The sequence below is a fragment of the Megalops cyprinoides genome, chromosome 22, assembly GCF_013368585.1.
Source record: "Megalops cyprinoides isolate fMegCyp1 chromosome 22, fMegCyp1.pri, whole genome shotgun sequence".
In the NCBI taxonomy this organism is placed as follows: Eukaryota; Metazoa; Chordata; class Actinopteri; order Elopiformes; family Megalopidae; genus Megalops; species Megalops cyprinoides.
This window is the reverse complement of record NC_050604.1, coordinates 8054210-8076666: the sequence shown is the minus strand read 5'-3', so window position 1 is coordinate 8076666 and position 22457 is coordinate 8054210. Positions and strand designations below refer to the sequence as shown.

At 43.0% G+C, this 22457-nt stretch overlaps 1 protein-coding gene across 1 annotated transcript; it reads right to left on the bottom strand.

The window, feature by feature from the left end:
• Positions 1-468: 468 nt before the first annotated feature.
• On the bottom strand, positions 469-19186 carry etnppl (ethanolamine-phosphate phospho-lyase). The gene is made up of 14 exons (XM_036516393.1): positions 19040-19186; positions 16664-16782; positions 15745-15904; positions 13677-13751; positions 12601-12694; positions 11289-11405; positions 9807-9889; positions 8713-8938; positions 8000-8154; positions 6265-6354; positions 5219-5349; positions 4996-5066; positions 4445-4519; positions 469-639 (listed from the first exon to the last, which is right to left on the bottom strand). The coding sequence occupies exons 1-14, from the start codon at positions 19093-19095 to the stop codon at positions 469-471; spliced, it is 1623 nt and encodes a 540-aa protein (XP_036372286.1). The 5' UTR covers positions 19096-19186.
• Positions 19187-22457: the final 3271 nt, after the last annotated feature.

The following is a 22457-nucleotide window of genomic DNA, read 5'->3' as shown; positions in this document are numbered from 1 at the left end:
AGGCGTATACAGCAGCTGTTTGTTCTGAAACACGGGCTGGCCGACCCATGAGTGCAGCCTGACACATTTTCCCCCTCATTAAGGCTGTCTAAATGGCTTATTTCTCACACACAACACCACAGCAACCCCGCCTCCACACTCCTCTTGCACTTTCATCATAGCCCCAGGTGCTGTTAGAACATGCAATGGTACCTTTTCTGAGACGTGGTGCATTTGTGTGGAATGGACAAGACAGGCAGAGGGGGTGGGAGTATCCTTTGTGACAGCAGCGAGAGAAAGCAGAAATACATTTTGGTTTCTTCTCCATGTATGTATCCATCTATCACTTTTTTTTCTGTAAACAGGGAGAGCTCACTGCAGCCAGAGCTCACTGCATGTGGGGGGCCAATATTTTTGGCTGTCGTCCGAATGCTTTTTGGTGATGCGTGATCAGCAGTGTTCCCATTATGACAAAGGCACCACCGCCTCCTACTCCCTCATTGGCTTTCTCTCCAGGCCGCCTGGGCAGCTGTTTGTTTCCTTCGCCCAGCGATCTCCTGTGCTGACCGCAGCGTGACCGCAGCTGCCTGGCCAATTGTCCTGCGAGAACAGCGTGGGAGTGGCGCAGTGGCCAATAACCTGTGGCCTGCCCCCCGTGAGCTGAGATGGCCGGCAATGCCATTCAGTAAGGACAGAGCGCTGGGGGGGATTGAGGATGCCAACGCCACATACACTTATACACACACAAACATTCATTCCCTTCCCATCTAGAATGATCTTTTCCAAACACTAACACTCACACGCATGCACACACACTCTCACTCTCACTCCTCTCTCCCTTCACAGATTTGTGATTTGTGTTTGTTGGTTGCCATGGCTGAGATTGCATCAATGTCACTGACACAGAGTAAACCCTCTACCCTTTGCTATTCTGAATCAGCCAGCATTACCACAGAGTAACCCTGCTCACCCACACTGAACTTTCTCCACTACACAAAGTCCTTTATAATAGAGTAAATCACAGAGCTGAGTCTGTCTGTGGCAGATGGCCCCAAGCCGGCACTCACAAATAGCAAACAAGACTTCCTTTTCATTTTTCCTGTTCTCTTGCTAAGTTCTGAAATACGCATAGAAGTTCCTCTATTAAAAACAGGTGTACATAGATCAGAGGAATTTTACTGCCCAGGCCTACATTCACAAATGGAGCACGTTAAAAGTTTTTAAGGTTGTGTTACTCTGATAGCCGCCTTTAATACCCAGCTCTAAAGAGTCACAAAAGGTGGCCTAGTTAATTAGAGACGAGTTGCCAATTACCAAATGACATATCATAGACACATGACACAATGCTTGCCTGTAGAAATTATTCTAATTTCATTCCATAAACATGCTCAGTTTGACATCAAAAATACCTTTTTGGGTGTTGAAGATACACAAGAAATCGTATGATAAAAAGGAAAGGTCTGCATTCAAAATTGAAAAAAAAACAAACTTATTTTTCCTGTTCTCTTCTCTTCTCTTTTTCCTGTTCTGCAGTATCTACAAAAGTGTCTCTGTTTAAAACACCTTGATCTTAAGCTGCTAGGCCTACATGAAAAAAGATGCAAGCTAATTGTTTTCTGGTGAAGATAAGGCTAAAAACTCACTTCAGCATCAGTGAAACACTGCTTTTCTGATGGTTGTCCTTCATTCCCAGCTTTTAAGAGCCCCTACAAGTGTACCAGTTAATGAGCAAGGAGTTGCCAGGCAATCACACATTGCATTTACATTTTTCCAATTAAAACCTATAAAAGAGGTATCCCAAAATGTTTTTTTTACAATAGTTGCCATTTGTTCACCTATTATATTGGATCTGAATTCAAACTTTGTAACAATGTTGTTGCTGGAGGAACAAACGCACTGCATTAATCACACTTTAGTGGGTGCAATTAACTCTGTTAAAGAGTTCATTAGAGAATTAACTGCCATTCTTTAAATATGTCACTCATTCAATATGCCCGTTTTCCAGGTTCCCTCAGAGCCCAGATAGGGCTGTTTTCTGAAAACGATCAGTCGATCATCTTAACAACTGTGGCCGCTCTGACACAGCCAACAGAGAGCTGCAGCGTTCAAATGCAGAATCTTCCCAACTGCTGGAGTCAGAGGGCAAGGCAGTCAAAGAGATAAAGGCGACATGAACAGGATGGAAGCCGAGAATAAAACAGAGCGTGGTAGCAATGGTGACCCGCGCTGTTGAAGGAAACATTGGAAGATCTGATTACTCAATGTCATGCCTCAGAGTGTTTCCGGACAAGCTCTTCTGTAGATTGTTAGCTCACTCCCATTTGGTGATGGGTGAATCATTGGTGTGATGCAAATCCACACTGAACCCTTTAGGAACTGTGCTGGTCAGCATTTTGGTTTTCTATCCTGACAAACGTTGTACACCGCCCGTACTGAAATGTTGATTTGAAAAACAAATGTTGTTCACGTTTCCTGAATTCATGGGTAGGTAGTGGTCAAAGGAAATGGTGATCTTATCACTTTTTGTGGTGTGGTCGTGCACTAATACAGCATAATTTGAGACATCCCCTGTTTAGTCTTGCCTCCCTTTCCAGTTATTGTGCAGCTGGTGCTCTGTGGGCAGAGGCACTGGGGGTGAAAAGGCCAGAAATGGTGACATAATTTAAAACTGGGATTTTGACATACCGTCATATTAATGCGCACTGCGTAGGTACACATGCTGTGGCTAGCAGGGAGAGCACAGGAGGAAGCCAAAGAAATATATGAGCCTTGGCCAAGTTAATGCGTTCCATGAATGTGTGCACTTGTAGCCACACAGAAGACTGCTATTGCGTGTCCTGGCCACGGGGAGAAATGGCACAGGAACAACCTGCTATTAACAGACAGGGGGAGTAAACAATTAGCCCTAAAACAAACAGGCCACCGGCAGCGAGGTGGTGGCCTGTAACAGGGCAGGTCACAGCCAGCCACAGCGTCTCAGAAAGCACCGGACAGAACCGGCAGGGTTATGGAAACGCCGCGAGAAGATGGACATCAGCCAAGGCACGATAGCCGCTTGGTATTCCCCAGCACAAACAGTGGGGTACCTCAGAGCACTGCAATGTGTCACAAGGCTCAGAGCAGCTGCCAAATCCACGCTCTCCTCCACCAGCTCTGGCATGGCTTAAAGAGAGAGAAGATCCCCTGCATGAATCTAGAAAAGTCATTCAACAAACTCAACAAAAAATGCTTTAAGTACACAGAAACACCAGGTTTCTCAAACCTCGTATATCCTTTAAGTCAGTAAGCCGACGCTGCTAAAAGTGTGTGGCATTTAATGTTTATCGTAACTTTGTTTCATTTTGATATCAATAAGCAATTTAAATGATTACTTACTAACTACTAGATAATATATGTTTTGTACAGGTGAGTAACTTGGTGTTTTTGCCAGATGAATTTTTTGTTGTTGATGTTATTGAGATGACTAATACTGAACGGTAGCTACACAGTTTAGGCTGTGATCTTGCTGTTCTTGTATGCTTTTTTGTGCATATTTTGATGTTTTTCAACACTTGTATTTTTGAATGTTTGTCTGTTATCAAATATGAAACCAATTCCAGGAACAGGTTGTCTTCTTCATTGAAGTTTATTTGACTTTTTTTAGGGACAAATCACAAAATATGAAAATGGCATTTGTCCATAAATTATGTGTCCATAAAAATACTGCACAGGGTAATTACATTCAAATTTGAATTTGGATAAAGAACACGTCTTTACAACCCCGTGGGGGTGTGTGCTGAAACGTAATAGCCACGCCTGCTCCAATTACTGTATATCCCTCTGAGTTTATGCACACACCATAGCTGAGTTCCATAGTATCCCACAATTCAGCAAAGCAACTGCAGTAGTTAACAGTGAATTTATGTGTATGTGTGTGTGCGTGTGTGCGTGTGTGTGTGTGTGTGTACGGGGGGGGGGGGGGGGGGGGGGGGGGGGGGGGGGCACATAGAACATTGATTGAGCTGATCGTAGGCTGATGTGCAGCATCACAGGTCAAGGTCTTCATTGCAAAAGAGCACCTAGAAAAATGCAGTGTAATATCGCAGCGGTTTTTATGTTTGCGCAACACCAGGCGGAATCTACTGGCAAAACGCGACAACGAATACTGTCAGTGTAATGGTGGATGAGCCATCCGAGTATTTCACTTACTGGCATTAAAAAGTTGAGGTGTGAGCTACATGTTATTAACTGAGGTGTATGCTGTAATTATAGCTTGTGGATATGTATGTTTAAAATGTTTTGCTTAACCATTAAAACATGGAAATCAATACATTGCATAAGCGATGATCCCTGAAATCGTGTTACAAAATTCACTGTATGTAAAATTCATTTATATATAACTATGGGTCACACCTATGTATGAATATGCCTAAGAGTGACTTCATGTTTTTTGTCTTTTATTGGTCACTCTGCCTTGAGACTGTACGTCTCCTTGACCATAGGATTCACTGACATGCTCCTTTCCGTTCAAGAGGTGATGTCCGTTCTCCTCACAGTTCATCTGAAAGACAAAAAAAAGGCAATTAAAGAGTCATGAAAAATACATCACAAGGCTTAGTGAGAGGGATAACTAAAAACTAATCAAAAGCGTGTTTTGACTTTACTAATGCTAAGTAAGGACACGTCTAGCATGAATGCTTCCAGCGACTCATAACTGAATGCTTCACATCTGATAAGAACACGTCTAGTGGGAACACTTGAGTGAGAAAATACCTGCTGTAAATCCACCTTGTTCCTCTGTGGCTGAGAGACACCTTGCCCTCAGACAATACACACATACAATAACACTTACACTCTATGTATTAAGGTAGTGGCAGACCAACACTAGGAGTGCTTCAGTACCCACTGACCCTGTTATGACTTCAGACAGCATTGCTGCGGTGTTACAATGCATAACATTCCCAAAACGTTGGAGAAGTTCTCTGGAAGTGTTGTGTTATAGTGGAATCTACACACAGTGCAGTGATCGTGGCTTACTGTTCGTTTGCAGGCCCCATTCCCAGAACCAGCCTTGGCGAGCATAGCAAGGCCTGTCGCTTTCTCGATCACTGCAAAAGAAACCGTTGGAACGTTTAATAAACACCCAATAAACACCCTCAGTGGTCACGATTGGGCTGCCAGATGAGTTAAATTCAAGGCTGCTATTTCTGTCGGTCCTTGTGTTGTGGTGGAAAACGGTGTCCCGGGGGGTCTGGTGCACCTGTGAGGATCTCGTCGATCTTGTCCACGGCGAACTTGGCGTCCTCCTCGGAGAAGCACATTGGCGGCTTGAACTTCAGAACATTCCTGTGGGGCCCATCCGCACTGAGGAGGATGTGCTGCTCTTTCAGTCTGGGGCGGCGGGAGAGCGAGAGAGAGAGAGAGAGACAGAGAGAGAGAGAGATGGAGGACAGAAGAGAGAGAAGAAGGGGGCAGGAGAGAGGGAGGTGAATAATAGGAGAGAGAGAGGTGATATAAGAGAGAAAGGTGAGAGGAGACAAGAAAGAGGACATTAGAGGGGACAGGACAGTGGGAGAGGCAGATGGGGGAAGGAAAAAGAAATAAGGAAGTAGGAGAGTCAGCGCCTGATCCTACAATGCACTGCCCTTGGCAGTCTTTTGTGGTGTTCTACATGGGTCCTGTCCAGGTCACCTCTACTCAAAAGCTCGTTCAATACTGCTTTGGACTTATTTATCTTTACTGCTCTTTCTTCAGTGATTCACTTTCTCTTTGAAACTGTTGAACCTAGTCTGGCAGTTTAAGTACCGGTTTCAGAAAATGACCCACATTTTCCACTGTACCATGACCTCTGAGCACATTCTGTATTGGGCTGAAGCCTGTAATTGATTTGCAGACATTTCAGAAGCAGTACGGTACATTTCATGCTCTGCATTTTTGCCAAACTGACAACTATTCTGGAATGTAATTTTTGTTATGGTTACTTTGCTCAAGGGCTTAATAAATATTTCAAGCACCATTTTGTTGGGTTTTAAAGATTTAAGGATCTTGCAGTTATCATTATTTATTTCACCTCAAACACAGTTTGAAACTTTTACGAATGGATATATTTGCCACACTGCCACCCCCCAACCCCACCCCTGACACACACACACACACACACACACACACACACACACACACACACACATATATATATATATATATATATATATATATATATAATTTATAATTATATATATATATATATATATATATATATATATATTATATATAATTATATAATATAATTCTCCGCAAAATGCTCACTTGTAAATGACTTCCTGGGCTTCAGCCGTGGCTGGTGTCCGCTTTGCTCTGTCTCTCACCAGTTCCACCCCGACAAACAGGCCAACGCCCCTGCAGGACAGTGAGACAGCGTGACCTCTGACCTTTTACACAAATCCATTGCCATGGTCAGCAGCAGCTTTCCCCTCCTCCATGCTGCCAGTGGGTGCTCTGACAGCCCGCTCCTAAAAAACTTTGAGCTCGTCCCTCACCCACACCCCTGCCCCCCCAACCAGCCGCGGCGTCAGCTTGTCTTATCATGGGGCGAGGGACCTGTCTAAACATTTCCTAGACTGAGCAAGTTTGACCACCCCGCATGATACAGAAAGTACAATGTTCAGCAGGCTCTGGAGATAGTGACCTCAAACAGGGCGATAAGTGTTAATTATTATCCTGTCCATCCTTTTTCAACACTCGTTGTTTTTTGTGAACAAAAGGTAACAAAACATAACAATATGTATTGCGCATTAAGTAAATATGTATTAAGGTGATGGTGATGTTGCACTAATGGATTTACTGGAACAAGAAATATGCTGCTAGAGATGATTGACAGGTTGGCAGAAAATGCCAGAAACTGAACTTGAGGGAGGTATACAGAGATAAAGCTGGAGAATGCAGTCATGTGCATGTTTGTACAGCGCTGGGTGGTACGCACATTGATATTTTTAGCACACGTATAATGGGGGGACCAGGTGATCAGTACATGAGTACACTGATGCTATGCGTGTTGTGGAACCCTGATGAGTTACAAGCTGTCTGTTCTGAATCAGTGGGAAGGCATTTTCTGCAAGGCATGAAAATTGCAGATTCCTCCTCCAAATGTTCATTCCCTCTAATCTGAAATGTGGCGATGACGGTAGTTTACATGGACAGTAAGTACATAACAAAGGATAAAGCTAATGAAATGTGGAATGTTTTGGATAAGGTCCTGCTGGTTCACATTGGTTTTCCTTACATCATGTGTTTTTTTTTTCAACATAATTTTTTTTTACCTTCACAGAAAACAAGAGACAAGTCTACCCTGCATGAGATTTACAAAAATAAATGCTTAACGTAAAAATAGGTAATAACATCTCTACATACTATGTTGAATGTCTGCAATGTCTGTTTAGTGTAAGGCTATACAATGATTGGTTTAGTATTAGACTATAGACTGTAGGGTGATTGTTCTTCTAAGACTCAAAATATATTTTATTTATTTAGCTCATCTTTCTTCATGTCCACTTCTGTGGACCTTACTGCTTCCACAGAAATGTTTTCTTAACCGCTTGTGGGTATCAATAAACACAGCATAATCTGTACATTGCATAAAATCTGCAAGCTATAGAACTGTCCTGTCAGCATGTTGCAATACCCATGATGCACTGAGCTAATAACAGAATAAGGGAACAAAGACACCAGGTCTAAATCAGCAGTGGTTATATTAGGACAAGTGTGTCTTCAGCAGACCCTGTAAATCCTACACAATTTGTCCATAGCCTTACCCAGGTAACAAAAATATCCTCTTAACATTGCTGAAATGTGATGGAAATGTACCATTGTGTTCTCTAAGATTAGTAGGACGGTTCTCTGCTTCTTGAATGGAGTGCGCACATCAGTGACCCCGGCTCACCCGCGGGCCAAGACGTTAACCTGAGAAGCAACTATCACTGTCACCACGCTGGGTTACCCTATCTTCCGTCACGTAGCTGCGGTTTTAGCAGGGGGCTCCTCTTACCTGATGTCCCCAACCAGGGGGTGTGTCTCCTTCAGCTGTGCCAGGAGCCGATTCAGGTAGTTCCCCACGCGTGCTGCGTTGCCTTGGAGATCTTCCTTCTCAATGACGTCCAGGACGGCCAGCCCGATGGCGCAGGAGACCGGATTGCCCCCGAACTGCGGCAACGAGACATGCTCAGAGATGCAGGCGGGGGCGTGTGCTGGCCCCCTGCCCCATTGGAGCCAAGACTCTGAGCGCTGACATCCACCGCCTCTTGGCTTATCACATATCAGAAGTGATGCATTGTAGGTACTGGTCCATGTAATAAACTAGCATCCTGACCAGGGGGCGGGGGGTAGGACGGACCTCTGGCTGTTTCATGTCACAGAATTTTTAATCTCCAAATCTATGAGCCAACCAGGTTCAGGTAGTGTACTGTACTGTAATTCAGGATGTCCATGCTCTCTGGGTTAAAAGCAAACTACATCTGTTTCCTCTGCACCTGTCCCACTGTTACCCCACGTGAGATCTCCAGAATCGGCTCTGGTGCCTCTAACGGTATCATGGCCTCTGATGTCTAGTATCCACAGTTAAACTCCTGCCACAGCACCGCTAAAAACACGCCAGCACTCCACCGCCTCATGCACTGGTGAGGACACTATAGCCTGTGTGTAGACCGAGGGGATCTCAAGCTACACACTGACGGGGGATTGGGCCAGGTCTCACGCACTCACCGTGTTGAAGTACTCCATCCCGGAGGACATGAAGGCCTCGGCGATCTCGCGGGTGGTGACCACGCAGGACAAGGGGTGTCCGTTCCCGATGGGCTTGCCCATGGTGACGATGTCAGGCGTGAAGTCCTCGCCCTGCAGCTGGAAGGCCCAGAAGTGGGAGCCCACGCGGCCGAAGCCCACCTGTACCTCGTCGGCGATGAAGACGCCGCCCGCCCGCCGCACATGCCTGCGGTGGAGAGGGAGAGTGCAGTGGCACGGAGACACCACTGGGGGGCAGCACTCTGTGGCAGAAGGTGGGCTGGAGAAGCATGCTTGCACGATGTCGGGGGTGGATACTCCACATAATCCACAAAACCATCTCAAGTCCATATTACAGTCTCTTACAACTAACTTGCATTGTTTTACCATGCAGTGTTTAAGTTGTAACAAACACATGGTATTTTTAAGTACAACATTTAACAATACATCTTCAAAAATAACAGCACAGTATTTTTTTAAAATTGACAATTAGGTACACAAGGGATCTTCTTTAATTGCAATTACTTTCAGATTTAAAATCACCATTGACTTAATGAGCAAGGAAAGCTATGTTCACAGGAACATGCAGATGAAACATGCAACAAAAAATTAATACACCAGCAGTCAAAAAGAATCACTCACCACATACAGAAATGCATACCTACATTAAACAATGCTTCCCAGTCAGATGCTACAGAAGTTACTGGTAATAACTTACTGAAGTATCTGGTCATTGTGGTCATATTTAAATGCATTAAGAACATTTGGGACCGAATTTCAACCAAGGCATATGAGCACAGCCCTGGGAACTTGCCAGAGGCTCAGGGCTGCTTTGAACACTGGAATGTGCTACCATGGAAACCTACATGACAGCATACCAAGGCGTTTTGTAGCCATCATTACATTAAAAGGTGAATATGATTGCTTTCATATATTGCATTATATATAGTGCTGCATTACATTCAAGTTTACCACGATCAAGCAGTTTTTAATCAAGCAAGGCGTTGTTTTTGACTGCAAGCGTATCATGCTAGACCCCAATCTGAGCAAACGGAATAGAAGGTCCTCTTACGTACTCTGCCACTTTCTGGAAGTAGCCCGGCGGAGGAATCACCTGCCCTCCACAACTCTGTAGCGACTCGGCAATAAAAGCAGCAATCTACACAAGAGAAGACCACATGAAAGCTGTGCACCTCCACAGAGGCCGCGGGTGGCGACAGGGGGACCGACGACCCGTGAGCGTAGCAGCCACCCGCTTGTTTCCTGCCGTCTTTGAGGAATCTGTGAGCGCCTAAGATCTGTCTAGGTTTCCGCTGAATGAACGTCAGGGAAACTGGTGGCAAAGTCAATGAATCAAAGCAGCACTTTGACGCATTTTTGCACGTGCACAAGAAAATGCAAAAAGGTCACAGCGAAGTGCCCACATACCCTCTCTCTCAAAGGATTGTGGGTAAGACAGCTATTTAGACAGTTTTTAAACAGTTCCAAGCTTCTGAAGGCTGTTTTTCATCCAATTCTGCGTAACAGGCTCCAACCCTGTCGCCCCCCTGACTTCTCATGACCCCCAAAGAGGTTGCCTCATCAGGTTGCCAGGGACATCTTCCTGGAAGAAAGCGTTAGGCCGCGTCCGTTTCTGGAACAGAGCGTTAGGTTGCTGCTGCTTAATCACCCTGTAAAGCAGTTTGAGGTATACCCCTGGCCCTCCTTTAAACTCAAAGGGTGAGGAGGGGGCAGCCTTCTAGCCAATGGAGAGGCCCTGTCTGGGCCCGCCTGCAAAGACAAAATAGCAGCAGAGGAGACAGGGGAAAAAGAGAGGGGAAAAAATAAGAAAAATTAGGAATCAAGGTGATTAAGGGTCCTACAAAATGAGAACCAACCCCCCCCCTCCCACCAGCCACCCCTCACGATTGGGGTGCCATTTCTGAGAACCTGTCAAAGCTCAGTCACACGGAGAATCCAGCGAACTCAAGAAAGAGAGAGAGAGAGAGATCTGCATTAAACCTGCAATCATACTGCAGCGTTTTTAGATGCTTTGCGCAGGAGTGGTGTGAATGCACCACTGACAACAGATGTGGGGCCCTCCAAACAGACACATGCGCTAAATTCTCTGTGTAGGTAACTGATACATTTTAAAAAATAAACTGTTGACGCCTGCATGTATTAGATTTGTTTAGTTCCTTAAGTCAAGAATACTAAATGCTGTCAATAACTACCACCCAGACTTAAGGAATGGTTTTCTGTGCCAATCACAATTTTTCCAATGAAGATTGTGATCGATGTGGAGGGAACAAAAGCAGCTACGAAATGCACTTATGTGTAGTGATGGGATTGTGAACAGCATAATAGGCAGAGCTATCAGGGGCTGTGAATCACTGACTTGATTCTGCCTAGAACCATCAAAAGACTTGATTTGCAAAAGGAAAAACATTCCTGAATGTTACAATTCATTCTGATGAGTGAGTCCCTTATAATTCATCAGTAGCCAATGTGTGCTCTGGGAGGGCTCTGGCCTGTGGGGGGGGGGTCACCTAGGGAGACCAGCCACGCAGGTGACCTACCTTGCGGCCCTTGCCGTGGGCTCTCTGGATGATGTTGAGGACCTCATCCGCATACGCTGTGGCTGGGTCAGGGTGATCCTCACGGTACTTCCCTCTGTAGATATCAGGACTGGGAGCCTGTGGAACAGAGGGGGCAGTTGCCATGTCTCTTGTTCCAGAGGCTGGGGAGAGTCATTGGCTGCTGACCGCACTCCTCCTGGCCAATAAGAAACCTCTATTCCTGTATTCCACTTCCACATGCCATATGAGTAAAACTGAGAAGACATTATGGATTTGACCTATTCATGTAAACACTCCTTTATTGTTTCTGCAAGCAGCTGATAACTCCTCCATGCAAACCGTTTATTTATTTCCAATGAGGGATGGTTGTTAACCAGAGGCTATAGAACACAGAAGGGTGCACCACTACCCTCGAAAATAAGAAAATTGCACACAGTCACTGTCATAACTACAGTCCTCTTTGGATATATTACCAAATAATAAAATAATTTGATGAGTCCAAATAAGCCAATGGGGTGACATTCTTCTTCTGTTGCTCATTGTGATGTTGAAAAAAATTCATTCAGGCAGCATGACCAATAAGAATATAAGAATACAATATCCAGTTCACCAATAAAAATAGCACCAAGTCGGGGAGCTCTCATGGGCCGGGTCAGCAAACACTGAGTGTTTTTTACAGTCTACCACAATGAATAATGAATGCCACAGCTGAGCTTCTGCAATTAGGACATTAGCTTGTAATACAATAGAAGTGTCTGGCTACGGCTGTATCGGGCTTCCTTCTGTCGCACAAATGAATACAGCAGACCAATGTTTGCAGCCTGTTATTCAGCTGAGGTGGCCTGCGGAACCTTTCTGAGGGCACACAGGCAGTAGAACAGCTGTGCCTTAAGGTAGCAGAATATGGTTTTGTCCCTCACTCATACTGAGCTTTGTAGAAACCCTATTGCTCCTGTGCTATGATTGCAGTAAACACATGCAGACAACAATCAGGACACAAAAAATAACAATGACAACAGAAAGAAAAAAGCTGCTTGAGATGTAAACAAGAAATGTATTTAATGTAGGTGGCTGTGCAGGTGTACCTCTGAAGTATTATCTTTTGTGGGGGTGTTGTAAAAACAGTACACTCTGCACAGCAAGAAAGGGTATTCCTTTGCTTGGAGACTGCAAATGCATTTTTACCTGACTAAACCGCAGCGCTGAGCTTCAAGCTCAGTCTTCAAGCTGATATCCCCTAGAGGGCCAGCTACTTCGGGTTACGCTTGGTCTTTGTAATTTCAGCCCGGCCCGGTGAAGGCGCCGCACTCACCACGTGAACAGACAGGTCCCGTTCCAAGTCCGCCAGCTGGTGAAACTTATACGGGCTGATGGCGATGAGGGAGGAGACATGGCCGTGGTACGCGCTGCAACAACGTCAATCAAACGTCAGTGTGCAAGTCGCACTGCTCACGGGATGATGGGAAACATGGCAAACAGCTCATGGTGCATGAATCAATGCATAAAACAGTACACAATAACATCAGCTTTGGTAAAACTAGCTGACATTCCTGCAATTTCAGGAATTCTTTGTTTCTGTGCAGTGTGTTGTTATTAACTTACTGACTCAATAACATTTCAACTGAGGTCAGACATCATTTAAAAGTAACCAAATTAGTAATGTCACTTTTGAGGCTTAATTTGGCTTCAGTTCTGGTACAAACAACAATTAGTCAATATATTATTGCCAAGCCATTGCCAAAAAAGTGTCTCCTATATATTTGGTGCACACCGCTGGTATGTAATTCATCCCACCCAACCAGAACCACCTGATTGCCTATGGATAGTACAGCAGACCTTTCTTGAACTATGTCCTCTTCCTATTAATGCCACCTCATTGTATGTAGGTATGTCAAAGGCAATATGCTGGCAATAGACTTCATCACGTGACTGAAATATCCACCCCCATGAGTCTACCTCAGATCACATGCAAACCATTGGGTTTCTGTTTTCATTGGTCAGTTCTATTACCTGTGTATTTACAGTATCCCTACTAATTTACTGAGGGTTACATTGTGGTTGTTACACAAGTGTAACTACACAACCCACAAACAGGTATAGCACTTGTCAGTACCAGTAAGTGTATGAGCACAGTAGTTGTTTAGACTTGACCTTTGTGGGTTCAGTAAATGTATTACACATTTGTATCACACATATAGTAGGGCTGCGAAATGTTAAGTGCGACTAGCCACAACCACGACCATTTTGAAAGGGAATGTGCTTCACTGCAGGGGAAAGATCACCCGAGATCAGACCCTAGACCCATGGATCTGAGAAGTCAATTGGCAAATGCTATTGGTCACACGTCTGTAATCCCTGCTGTTTGACAAGAGGGTGGTGCTGACTCACTGATCCAAGGTGATGATGTCTTTGTGGCCCGTGTACTGCCAGGCAAGGCGGAGGGCTAGGTCGTTGGCCTCAGATCTGCGGAGAGGAAAGTTCACTGTTATGGATCGATGGCATCAGGACAAATGCAGAAAGCTGCCTACCTCACAATGATAAGCGAATGTTCCCTTGGCCGGTGCTATTCAACTATGAACGCACACAAGGCCATGTGATCAGCCTCTCTCTGAGGTCAACTGCTGCTAACAGATTATATAAGAAATTGGGTTTTCTCTTTGTTGACTTTGTTGACTATATCTGCTTGAACCAGTGCTTTAACTCCTAAATAACATCATTTAGAAGCTAACTATTAAGATTAGGATAATAAACTTTATCTGCAAATACTGAACTGCGAAAGGTGTAGTCACTGCCTCCTTTAGCCAAAAACAATGTCGTCTGACACACTTTGTATTTGTGCCGTGGTAAGCACTTTTCCCATAAGAAAAACCTTTCCAAAAAAAGATCTGTTTAGCTAAGGATTCTGGGATGCTGAGATGCTGTCATGCTGTCACGATGTTCTGAACTTTTTTGTCCTTGCCAAACACTTGGTGAGGTATCAAAAAAGCCACCTTCTGTCACATCAAGCAGCCATTACTTTCATGGTGGCAGTGAGATGTAGTGGCTAATGAAATGAGCTGGGAACTAAAAGGCTCAGTTCTGGTTTGGTTCAGTTCTCTCTTGCACTACCTCTTGCCCTTAAACAAACCACGTTGTGAACCCACAGGAAAACTTGCTCAGCTGGGTGGCAGTGCCAGCTGTAACCTTTCCAACAGGGCAGAGATATACTGGCAAGGGATAGGCCACCATTCATACTAATTGTTCCGATGAAAATCATAATTACATGGAACAGCAGCAATAAGAGCGTTGTTGTGAAATGAGGGCTGACTCTACACCTTACCTCAACTTGCAGTGTAAGTTATATGGCAAAAATCAACCAGCAAACAAACACCCACAAAACTCATTGTCATCATGTGCCTTTGTTGACTTTACAGTACTTTTTCAGCCAATATCAAAATAACAAAGTGGCAAAAGCTCTGAGATTTCCATATAACTACATGTGGAGACTGGTAGCTGTGAATAGTTGCATTTCCTGCAGATGACTAAGTTCAGTTCTGAAGTACAATAACACATTCCCCATGTGTTACATGATACCTGAGGTATCCGTCCTCCAAACACCAGGGGCCTGCCTTCCCACAACACTGCCCCGCACTTCACACATGCTTACATTCCAAAAGGGACATGTGGATGTTGGCTCCCAGCCAGCTGAGGTGGGCGCAACCTTCAAGGAGGCTTGGGATTGGCTGGTTCCACCAACACTGCCCCCAGAAAAAAACACTCATTGGCTAGGACAGTCCTGCCCCCCAGAAATGCAAGCCCACGTCATCTCTCTCCCTGTTTTTCTGGCTCTTGGTGAAAAGGTGTTCTGTCTGTCCAGCCTGCTGCCCCAGCGGACGCTAATGCAAGCTCAGCTCTGACCACTGCTGAGTCTTAAAAAACTGAATTCCAGAATATTCTGTTTTTTGTTTTCTTTTTCGTTTTGCTCCTTTCACATGGTGCATTTAAGCTGAATGACATGTAACACAGGAATCCACAAGTAAAACCATTTTTAATGTTGACCTTTTTCCTATGCAGGAAACCAGGCAAAAGCAAGGGGTTTAGGGGGTGTCTAGGCTTGAACTCCTGCCCTTTCCTCACGGATTGATCATTTCTAAGCTAGGGTGTTTTTTAATATGAGCCCATGCCCTCCAGAGAGCGTGTGCATGGCCATGCGGGAAACTCTGTATTCATTCATACCCCTGATGAAAAAGCATGATGATTAAAAAGACCTCTGTCTAACACAACATAAAAATGATCTGAACAAATACATTCCTAAGAGTTTGAATTCAATCTTTCAATACCTGTCTTGTTTTCCGCCGTTGATGACACTCTCTGCTTTTGTTCAATTGAGTCTGTCTGCGAAAGTGAATCTGACTGTGACGTCTGTGAGGGTGTTTGGGGGATGGGGGGTGTTTGGGGGTTTGGGGGGTGGACGTACCCAGAGTTGACAAAGTAGCAGACGGAGAGCTTGTCTGGAAGGGTGGCCTGAAGGCGCTGGGCATACTGGACCAGGTTATCATGCAGGAAGCGGGAGTTAGTGTTGAGGAGCTCCATCTGCTCAGCACCGGCACGCACCACATCTGGGTGACAGTGACCCACTGAGGGTGACAACATAAGAGGGATGAGAAGGTGACGAGGCTTTTATGATTACCATAAATCTGATTTCCACAAGTAATAGAACTGGTGTGTGCTGTTTTGTCTGCTCTCATACATGGAAAGATGCTACTGGCATGGAGCAGAACAGAACTGAGCTGGCTGATCTATTAGTCCACTGTGTCATAATTTACATTTATATTTATTTAAGTACTGATTCCTATCTATATTTAACACAGATATTTAGTTCTCCTTTTCTCTCTCCTATTCTCTTCCTGACATAATGTGGAGCTCAAGGTACACTCTCAACTGAGGAAAGGTGAGACACAAACAATATGATTTACAGGGGAGAGAAGGGGCCTTCAGTGTAGCATAGGAGGACTGCAGATTGTGAAAACAGAGGGCCATAAATCCTTAGGAAGCTTTGAGGCTGCACCAAGAATTCCTGGACTCCCAGAAAACAAGTTCAGCCTTAGATTCGCTCTAATGTCTACACCCACAAAGCCCTTTACCCTTCACTTTGAGAGACAGATTTGCACAGGTGTTTTTCCTTTTGCATTTCACACACACACACACACACACCTTTTTTTTGTTAATTCCAACCCGCCCCCCCCCCCCCCCATTGAAATTATAAAAACTGTTGCACAAGTAACACTCAAATCAACACCTGCTTAAATCTGTTACTCAATGTTGAAAGAACGGGCAAAGCCCCCAGTCTGCTGCCCCCTGCTGGAGCTCTCTTTACAGAAGAGAGGGACGCTCACCATGGGCCACGTTGTTGATGCAGTCCAGGTACCGCTCCCCGCTCTCATCATACATGTACTGGCCTTTGGCTCGGACGATTTTGATTGGGTCGTGGCTGAAGAAGACCTTGCATGACGGCCTGTTGCACAAAAAGAAAATCAGACCAAACCAACGTGGTCATTAACCTGATGCAATCTGATATGGTGCAAAATGTATGTGTGCTTTTTTACAGTGCTGTTAGTCAGGTGATGCAACACAAGGAACTTGTTCCCTACATTTCCATCTCAAGCAGCGATTTAAGTTCAGTTCATTTCATCACCACACTTAGGACGGCCACGTGCCAAACACATTTGCTTTCCATCTTCTCTTTTGCAATGGATAATAAGAACTGTCACTGTGTTTTTGAGGAATAAAGTCCTTGTTGCCTGTGTTCCAGTGTGGACATTTTCACATACCAAAACAAATGTAGCGTTATTTAAAGTATTGGTTGACCTTTGCCAAGATCTCCAGAGAAAAACGGCAAGATCAATTAGCAAAGGTCTTCAGGCATGTTGTGGGACTATGATGTATGAGCAGTTATGAATGACATCAGACAGGAACAATGGCCCTGACAATTTCATAGGACAGGAGAAAATTGTGATAAAGAACTTGAGTTGGTGTTAAATAAAGGGCAGTTTGATCCTTCTACCTTACCTGATCAGCTAATAAATGTTTTTATTTTAGCATGGCATATATGTGTTTCTATAATACAGAGCACACAGCAGCTACAAATCCCTAATTAAATTAGCAATAACCTATGACCATCAATATTTTTGAGAGAGAAACAAATAATGCCATTACATATAACACTGTAGACCACACACAAGGATCAAATCCCACTTCCCAAATGTGAATCTTACAACTGCATTACACTATGTTCAGACACTGAAGAGGAGATATGTTCCATTAAAAACTGGGTTAGGCACTAAAAGTGCGGAGAAGCTAGCTTTCGTGTTATTATCCCCCTCTTTCTACCCAAGTCTGATAAGCTCAGCCAAATAAATATACTGTAATGAACCGTTCACAGCTGCTTAGCACTCGACTGCGCTCTTGCAGAAAAATGAATACCTCGCTTTGTTTGCAAACTTTATTATTAGATACTGAGTTCTGCACATGCCACAAGTCCTCTCAAATTACTGCTCAGAAGGGGCATTCTTTATCTGACCAACCACCAAAAACGTTAACTTTCTTCTTGAACCCAAGGCATGAGATCGGTGAGTTCTCCCTTTGATTTGCGGGGTCTGGACGGCAGGAAAACAGTAACTCGGGAGACCAGACGTGGGGCATGACAGACGGCTGTGGAGTTCCGACGCAGTCTGGATGGAACGCTATGTTCAGAATGCATGTGTTTGACAGACCCAGAGAGGACGAACGGCGACTTCAATCTGCTCATTTAAGTTCGATGTCTATAATTTACTTGGCCACAATTACATGCCTTCATCTTAAGCAATGCCTTCATCTTAAGCAATACCTTCATCGCATCGACACTGTAACAGTCAAATTCGACTTCACTAAATTAGGCCTATAGTGTGAACTCTTCGGCAGCGATACCCGGTGAAAAAGGTTATACATATAAAACTATAGCGAATATTTTACAAAATATTTGCCAATAAAGTGTCATATGTTAGAAATATGTATGTGCACTTTGATGTATGTACTGTGACCTATATATTGTGACATGTAAAATGACAAAATTACACGAATTGTAAATGCATTTTAAAAATAAATTGATAAAAGTAACAATATCTGTTTAAATGATATGTCAAATGTGGACTATCACTTTACGTTCTTATTATTCACAACTTCTGCCTCTTATATAGCCTGCTCATTACACAATATATTCATTCATTATTAGTTAGTTTGCATGACAGTTTTGGTCTCCAAAGCAGCTTAATGTACAAAATTTATTAGTGAAGACTGCAAATGACAGCATCAAAACCGAGAAAAACCCCGCAAGACTGACCACTTCCATGAACTTGGCCATCATATCTGCAGAAACGCGTTCATAACTCTGTAGAACAAATACATCTACCACGAAAAGATATCAAATCTGGATTCACAAACTACACTATCGTTTTCATTTGCAAGCACATTAATGTTCATTGACTTTTTTCCCTTTGGTTCACTGGTTAGTGTTGTGTAACTTAACCACACACAAAACGATTCATGAGATACCATTATAATAATTGTGTTGGCAACAGTTTAGCGCAGAACGCCGGAGCTAAGTAAACAGGAGAACCAAAGAAAGAAACAAAGTAACAGATCTGAAGAAAACGTGAACATCATGCAAAATCCACCAACTTAATTTGTCGTATAGCTAAACTGTCAAAACCAATTTTATCGCGCGGATCGCTTACCCGATGTGCTTCTTTCTTAGATCGATTGTCTTCGGTTTGTCATACGTTTCCGTCATCCTTAAACTTGGTTATAGCTCACAGTGGCTTATCTGTCAACCGTAGTTTGCACTTGGTAATAAGTGTTCATGAACGACCAAACTACCGGGGGCTGGCTTTCTACTTTAGTGTCCTCCGGCCGGGGCAGGTTGAGACTTACCTTTTTGCGACCCAACATCGCCCCCTATTTACTTCTCTCGGTGTACTCAAGCAAGCTTTAACGTGAAAGTATTTCATAAAATTAACGTTTTTTTAACGTTAACGTTCAGTAGTTCAGATGTAAATGAGAAACGTTCATGTGTAAGATTGACATATAGGCCTAGTGGAATCGACGATTTAAAGATGCAGAACATAAAATAATACATTAAAAAGAAATTTAGGAATGTGTACCAGGACCGCGAGATATCATAATTCACACTGGGTCGTCCAGCGATTGCAGAAAATTATCAACTCTGACAAAACAGTCAGAAGCACTGTAAAAATCCACCTCTCCAGTCCTGACACATTGATGAGAAGCACTGTATTTCAATGACTCATTGAGGTTTGCAGTACATTAAAGTAAAAGGAAACTTTTTCATGTTCTGTTTAGATTGTCAACTTAATAGTCAACACATACCATTTAGGATTGATAGCCTATGTCTTGACTTATTTCAAGATTCCCCTTCACTGTAATTTAAAATGACAATGACTTTTTAGTGCAGCAAGAACGAAAAAAAAATGTATTCCGTAAAACCATAAGGAACATTTTTTAAAAAAACAAAACCAACATATGAAATACATGAATTAGCATTTATTTTGATCCAAAAGTACAGTCTCATGAAACGTGTTTGAAATACGTAACCAATGAAACAGTGACAGAACATCAAAATCCTTATCAATGCAGCGAAAAAGGTAACAAAAGGAAGAAAGGCAAACGAACCAATTGCATGGGCTCATGATAAAATCAAACATCACACCTTTTTATGTGATAATAACATCTCCCATGCTGCCAAAGAGAAAACGAGGGTGGCTGGAGGCTAAGATCATTTCCACAGGGTTTGAATTCATGTTAAATTAATTTTCAATTACGGAGATGAAATGACTCTAAGCTCAGCAGATATTATAATTAATTCAGACTCCTTGACACCTTTGGATCTCTGGAACGTGTACTGAGTATGGGTACGAAGGTGCAGGGCATGCATTTATTGTAAGCATGCTGCCGTCCCTCGGCTGAAAACGGAGGGAGGGAAAATGAAGTACAACTGGCGACGTTAATTGATTGCTTCTTTGAAAGTGCAAGCATCATTATGAACCACTGTCTTTATTCCAAATCCCAACAATGAATATGTTTAAAGGGGCATATTTTGCCACTAGGAAGATATTGTCTAAATGCATCACCTTGAAACAGTGACTAAATTGTGTCTTTAATCATTCTGAATATCTGCTGGAATACTGTTTATCCAAATCTCACAAAAGACAGAAGTTGGCCATTCTAACAAAATGCACGATCATGCATGTTTGAGAACAGCACAACCTAAAAACCTAAAACCTAAAAATTTAGGTAGGTACATTCGGGCTGCCACTCATGGTATCACTGACTCAAAGAATACTGTCAAGTCTATGAAGCGCAACCGTGTAGTACGTGCACCGATCAAAACTGGTGACGTCTGTCTGCACCCATTTCCTTCGTGTTTCTCTTTTGCGGTGCGTGGAATTACAAAAAACGATTTCAAAATGCATTACTTTTCAGAAAAGCCAAGCACATGCTTCTAGGTTACAACCATTACGTGATATGAAACAAAAACACGTGCAGTCCTGTTAAAAACAGCTCTGACACTGTGCATAGTATGTTGACAAGTACATAAAACACGTACTAAAACTCAAGTCAAAAAACTGGGTCAGAAAAGAAAAACAGTGCATAGGTGTAGTTGCACAGAAAGATTGACATTTAAGACAAAGTGAAAAGGGGGTATGCTTCTTAAAATAATCATTCTCTTTAAATACAACTGGTTTGAAGAGGTTTAGACATGCATTTATTGTACACAATTTACATCATTTCATCAATGCTGAATCAACGCTTGCAAAGAGCTAAACAGTGTTGGTATGCGTGACTTAGGTTTCATTATTGACTGTTTAGTGGCTAGCAGTGGTGTTCATAAAATTTTCTTGCAGCACTTGTAATAATCATATCAATATGCTCAATGTTGTATATAAAACACCAGGTAAAAGGAAAAACTACACAATGTTTAAAAAGTGTGAAAACAATAAGACAAGTTCTCGTAACGAAAATGTTTCAATGTATAATGGAATTACAGTATTTGAAATGCTGCACATATTCAACACACAACACAGGTTGGAACAGCACTTTTTTCAGAAAAATTGGCAAACAGATTCTACAACGTATTAGTCTACATTCACGGCAGAGACACGTTGCTAATTTGCACAAAATAGAAGCGTCGTTGTCTTAACTGGAAAATCGCGTTTGAGCAATAAAGTTTTCTCACTAGACAGCCTGTTTTTATGGTACAGCATTTTGACTTCAGGTGCTTCTTGCCTGTTCCAGACACACAGTGCACATCCTAAAATGAAAGCATGCCATTGATACCCACACACATTTCATAACACATCTGAACAGAGCACGTGAGCAGCAACGCTGGGTTTAAATCAGACACCAACCTGAAGCTAAACATGCAGATAAAATTACCACATCATGTTCTAATGTGAATTTCATAAATTATCATTATATCTTATTTTTTTTGTACTCTGAGCAATACTCAGACCCTTGAAAGAAAAAACAGGTAACAATATGGTTTTGTGGCTGTCAGTCACTTCAGCAGCTCAACTGAATTAATATTAAAATAATAACGACAACTTAAAAATCCACTGACAAAAGTCGTAACATATTTTTAATGTTTATCCATGTGGCATTTATATCACTGTTTCCTCGGTATAAATAGTAATGTACAGATGCCAAATGAACACATTAAGTGAATGCATAATTTTAAACATGAGACGTAGTTTACAACATGTATTGACAATGTATGTTGTTTCATGACCATACTGGCTCAGCTTTGTGTCAAAGTCTGACCACAAGACTATTGCAAAGCAGAGTGCGTTGAAACAGTGTGTAGAGATTTAGGATGCTGGTAAGAGAACCTTAAAATAGCTCAAAAGGAATGGCCATTTGAAACACACACACACACACACACGCACACACACACAAATAAAGCAAATGCCAAAAGATAAACAATGCACTTATATCACTTATATCAAATATCAAGCAAATACAGAATAAACAACATACTAAATCTGTCAGGAAATATCCTTTAGTGCTTTTGAAAACATCCGATTCTAAAAATGACATTTCCAAAACCAAAAGAGACAACTGTTTTCAGTCATCTGA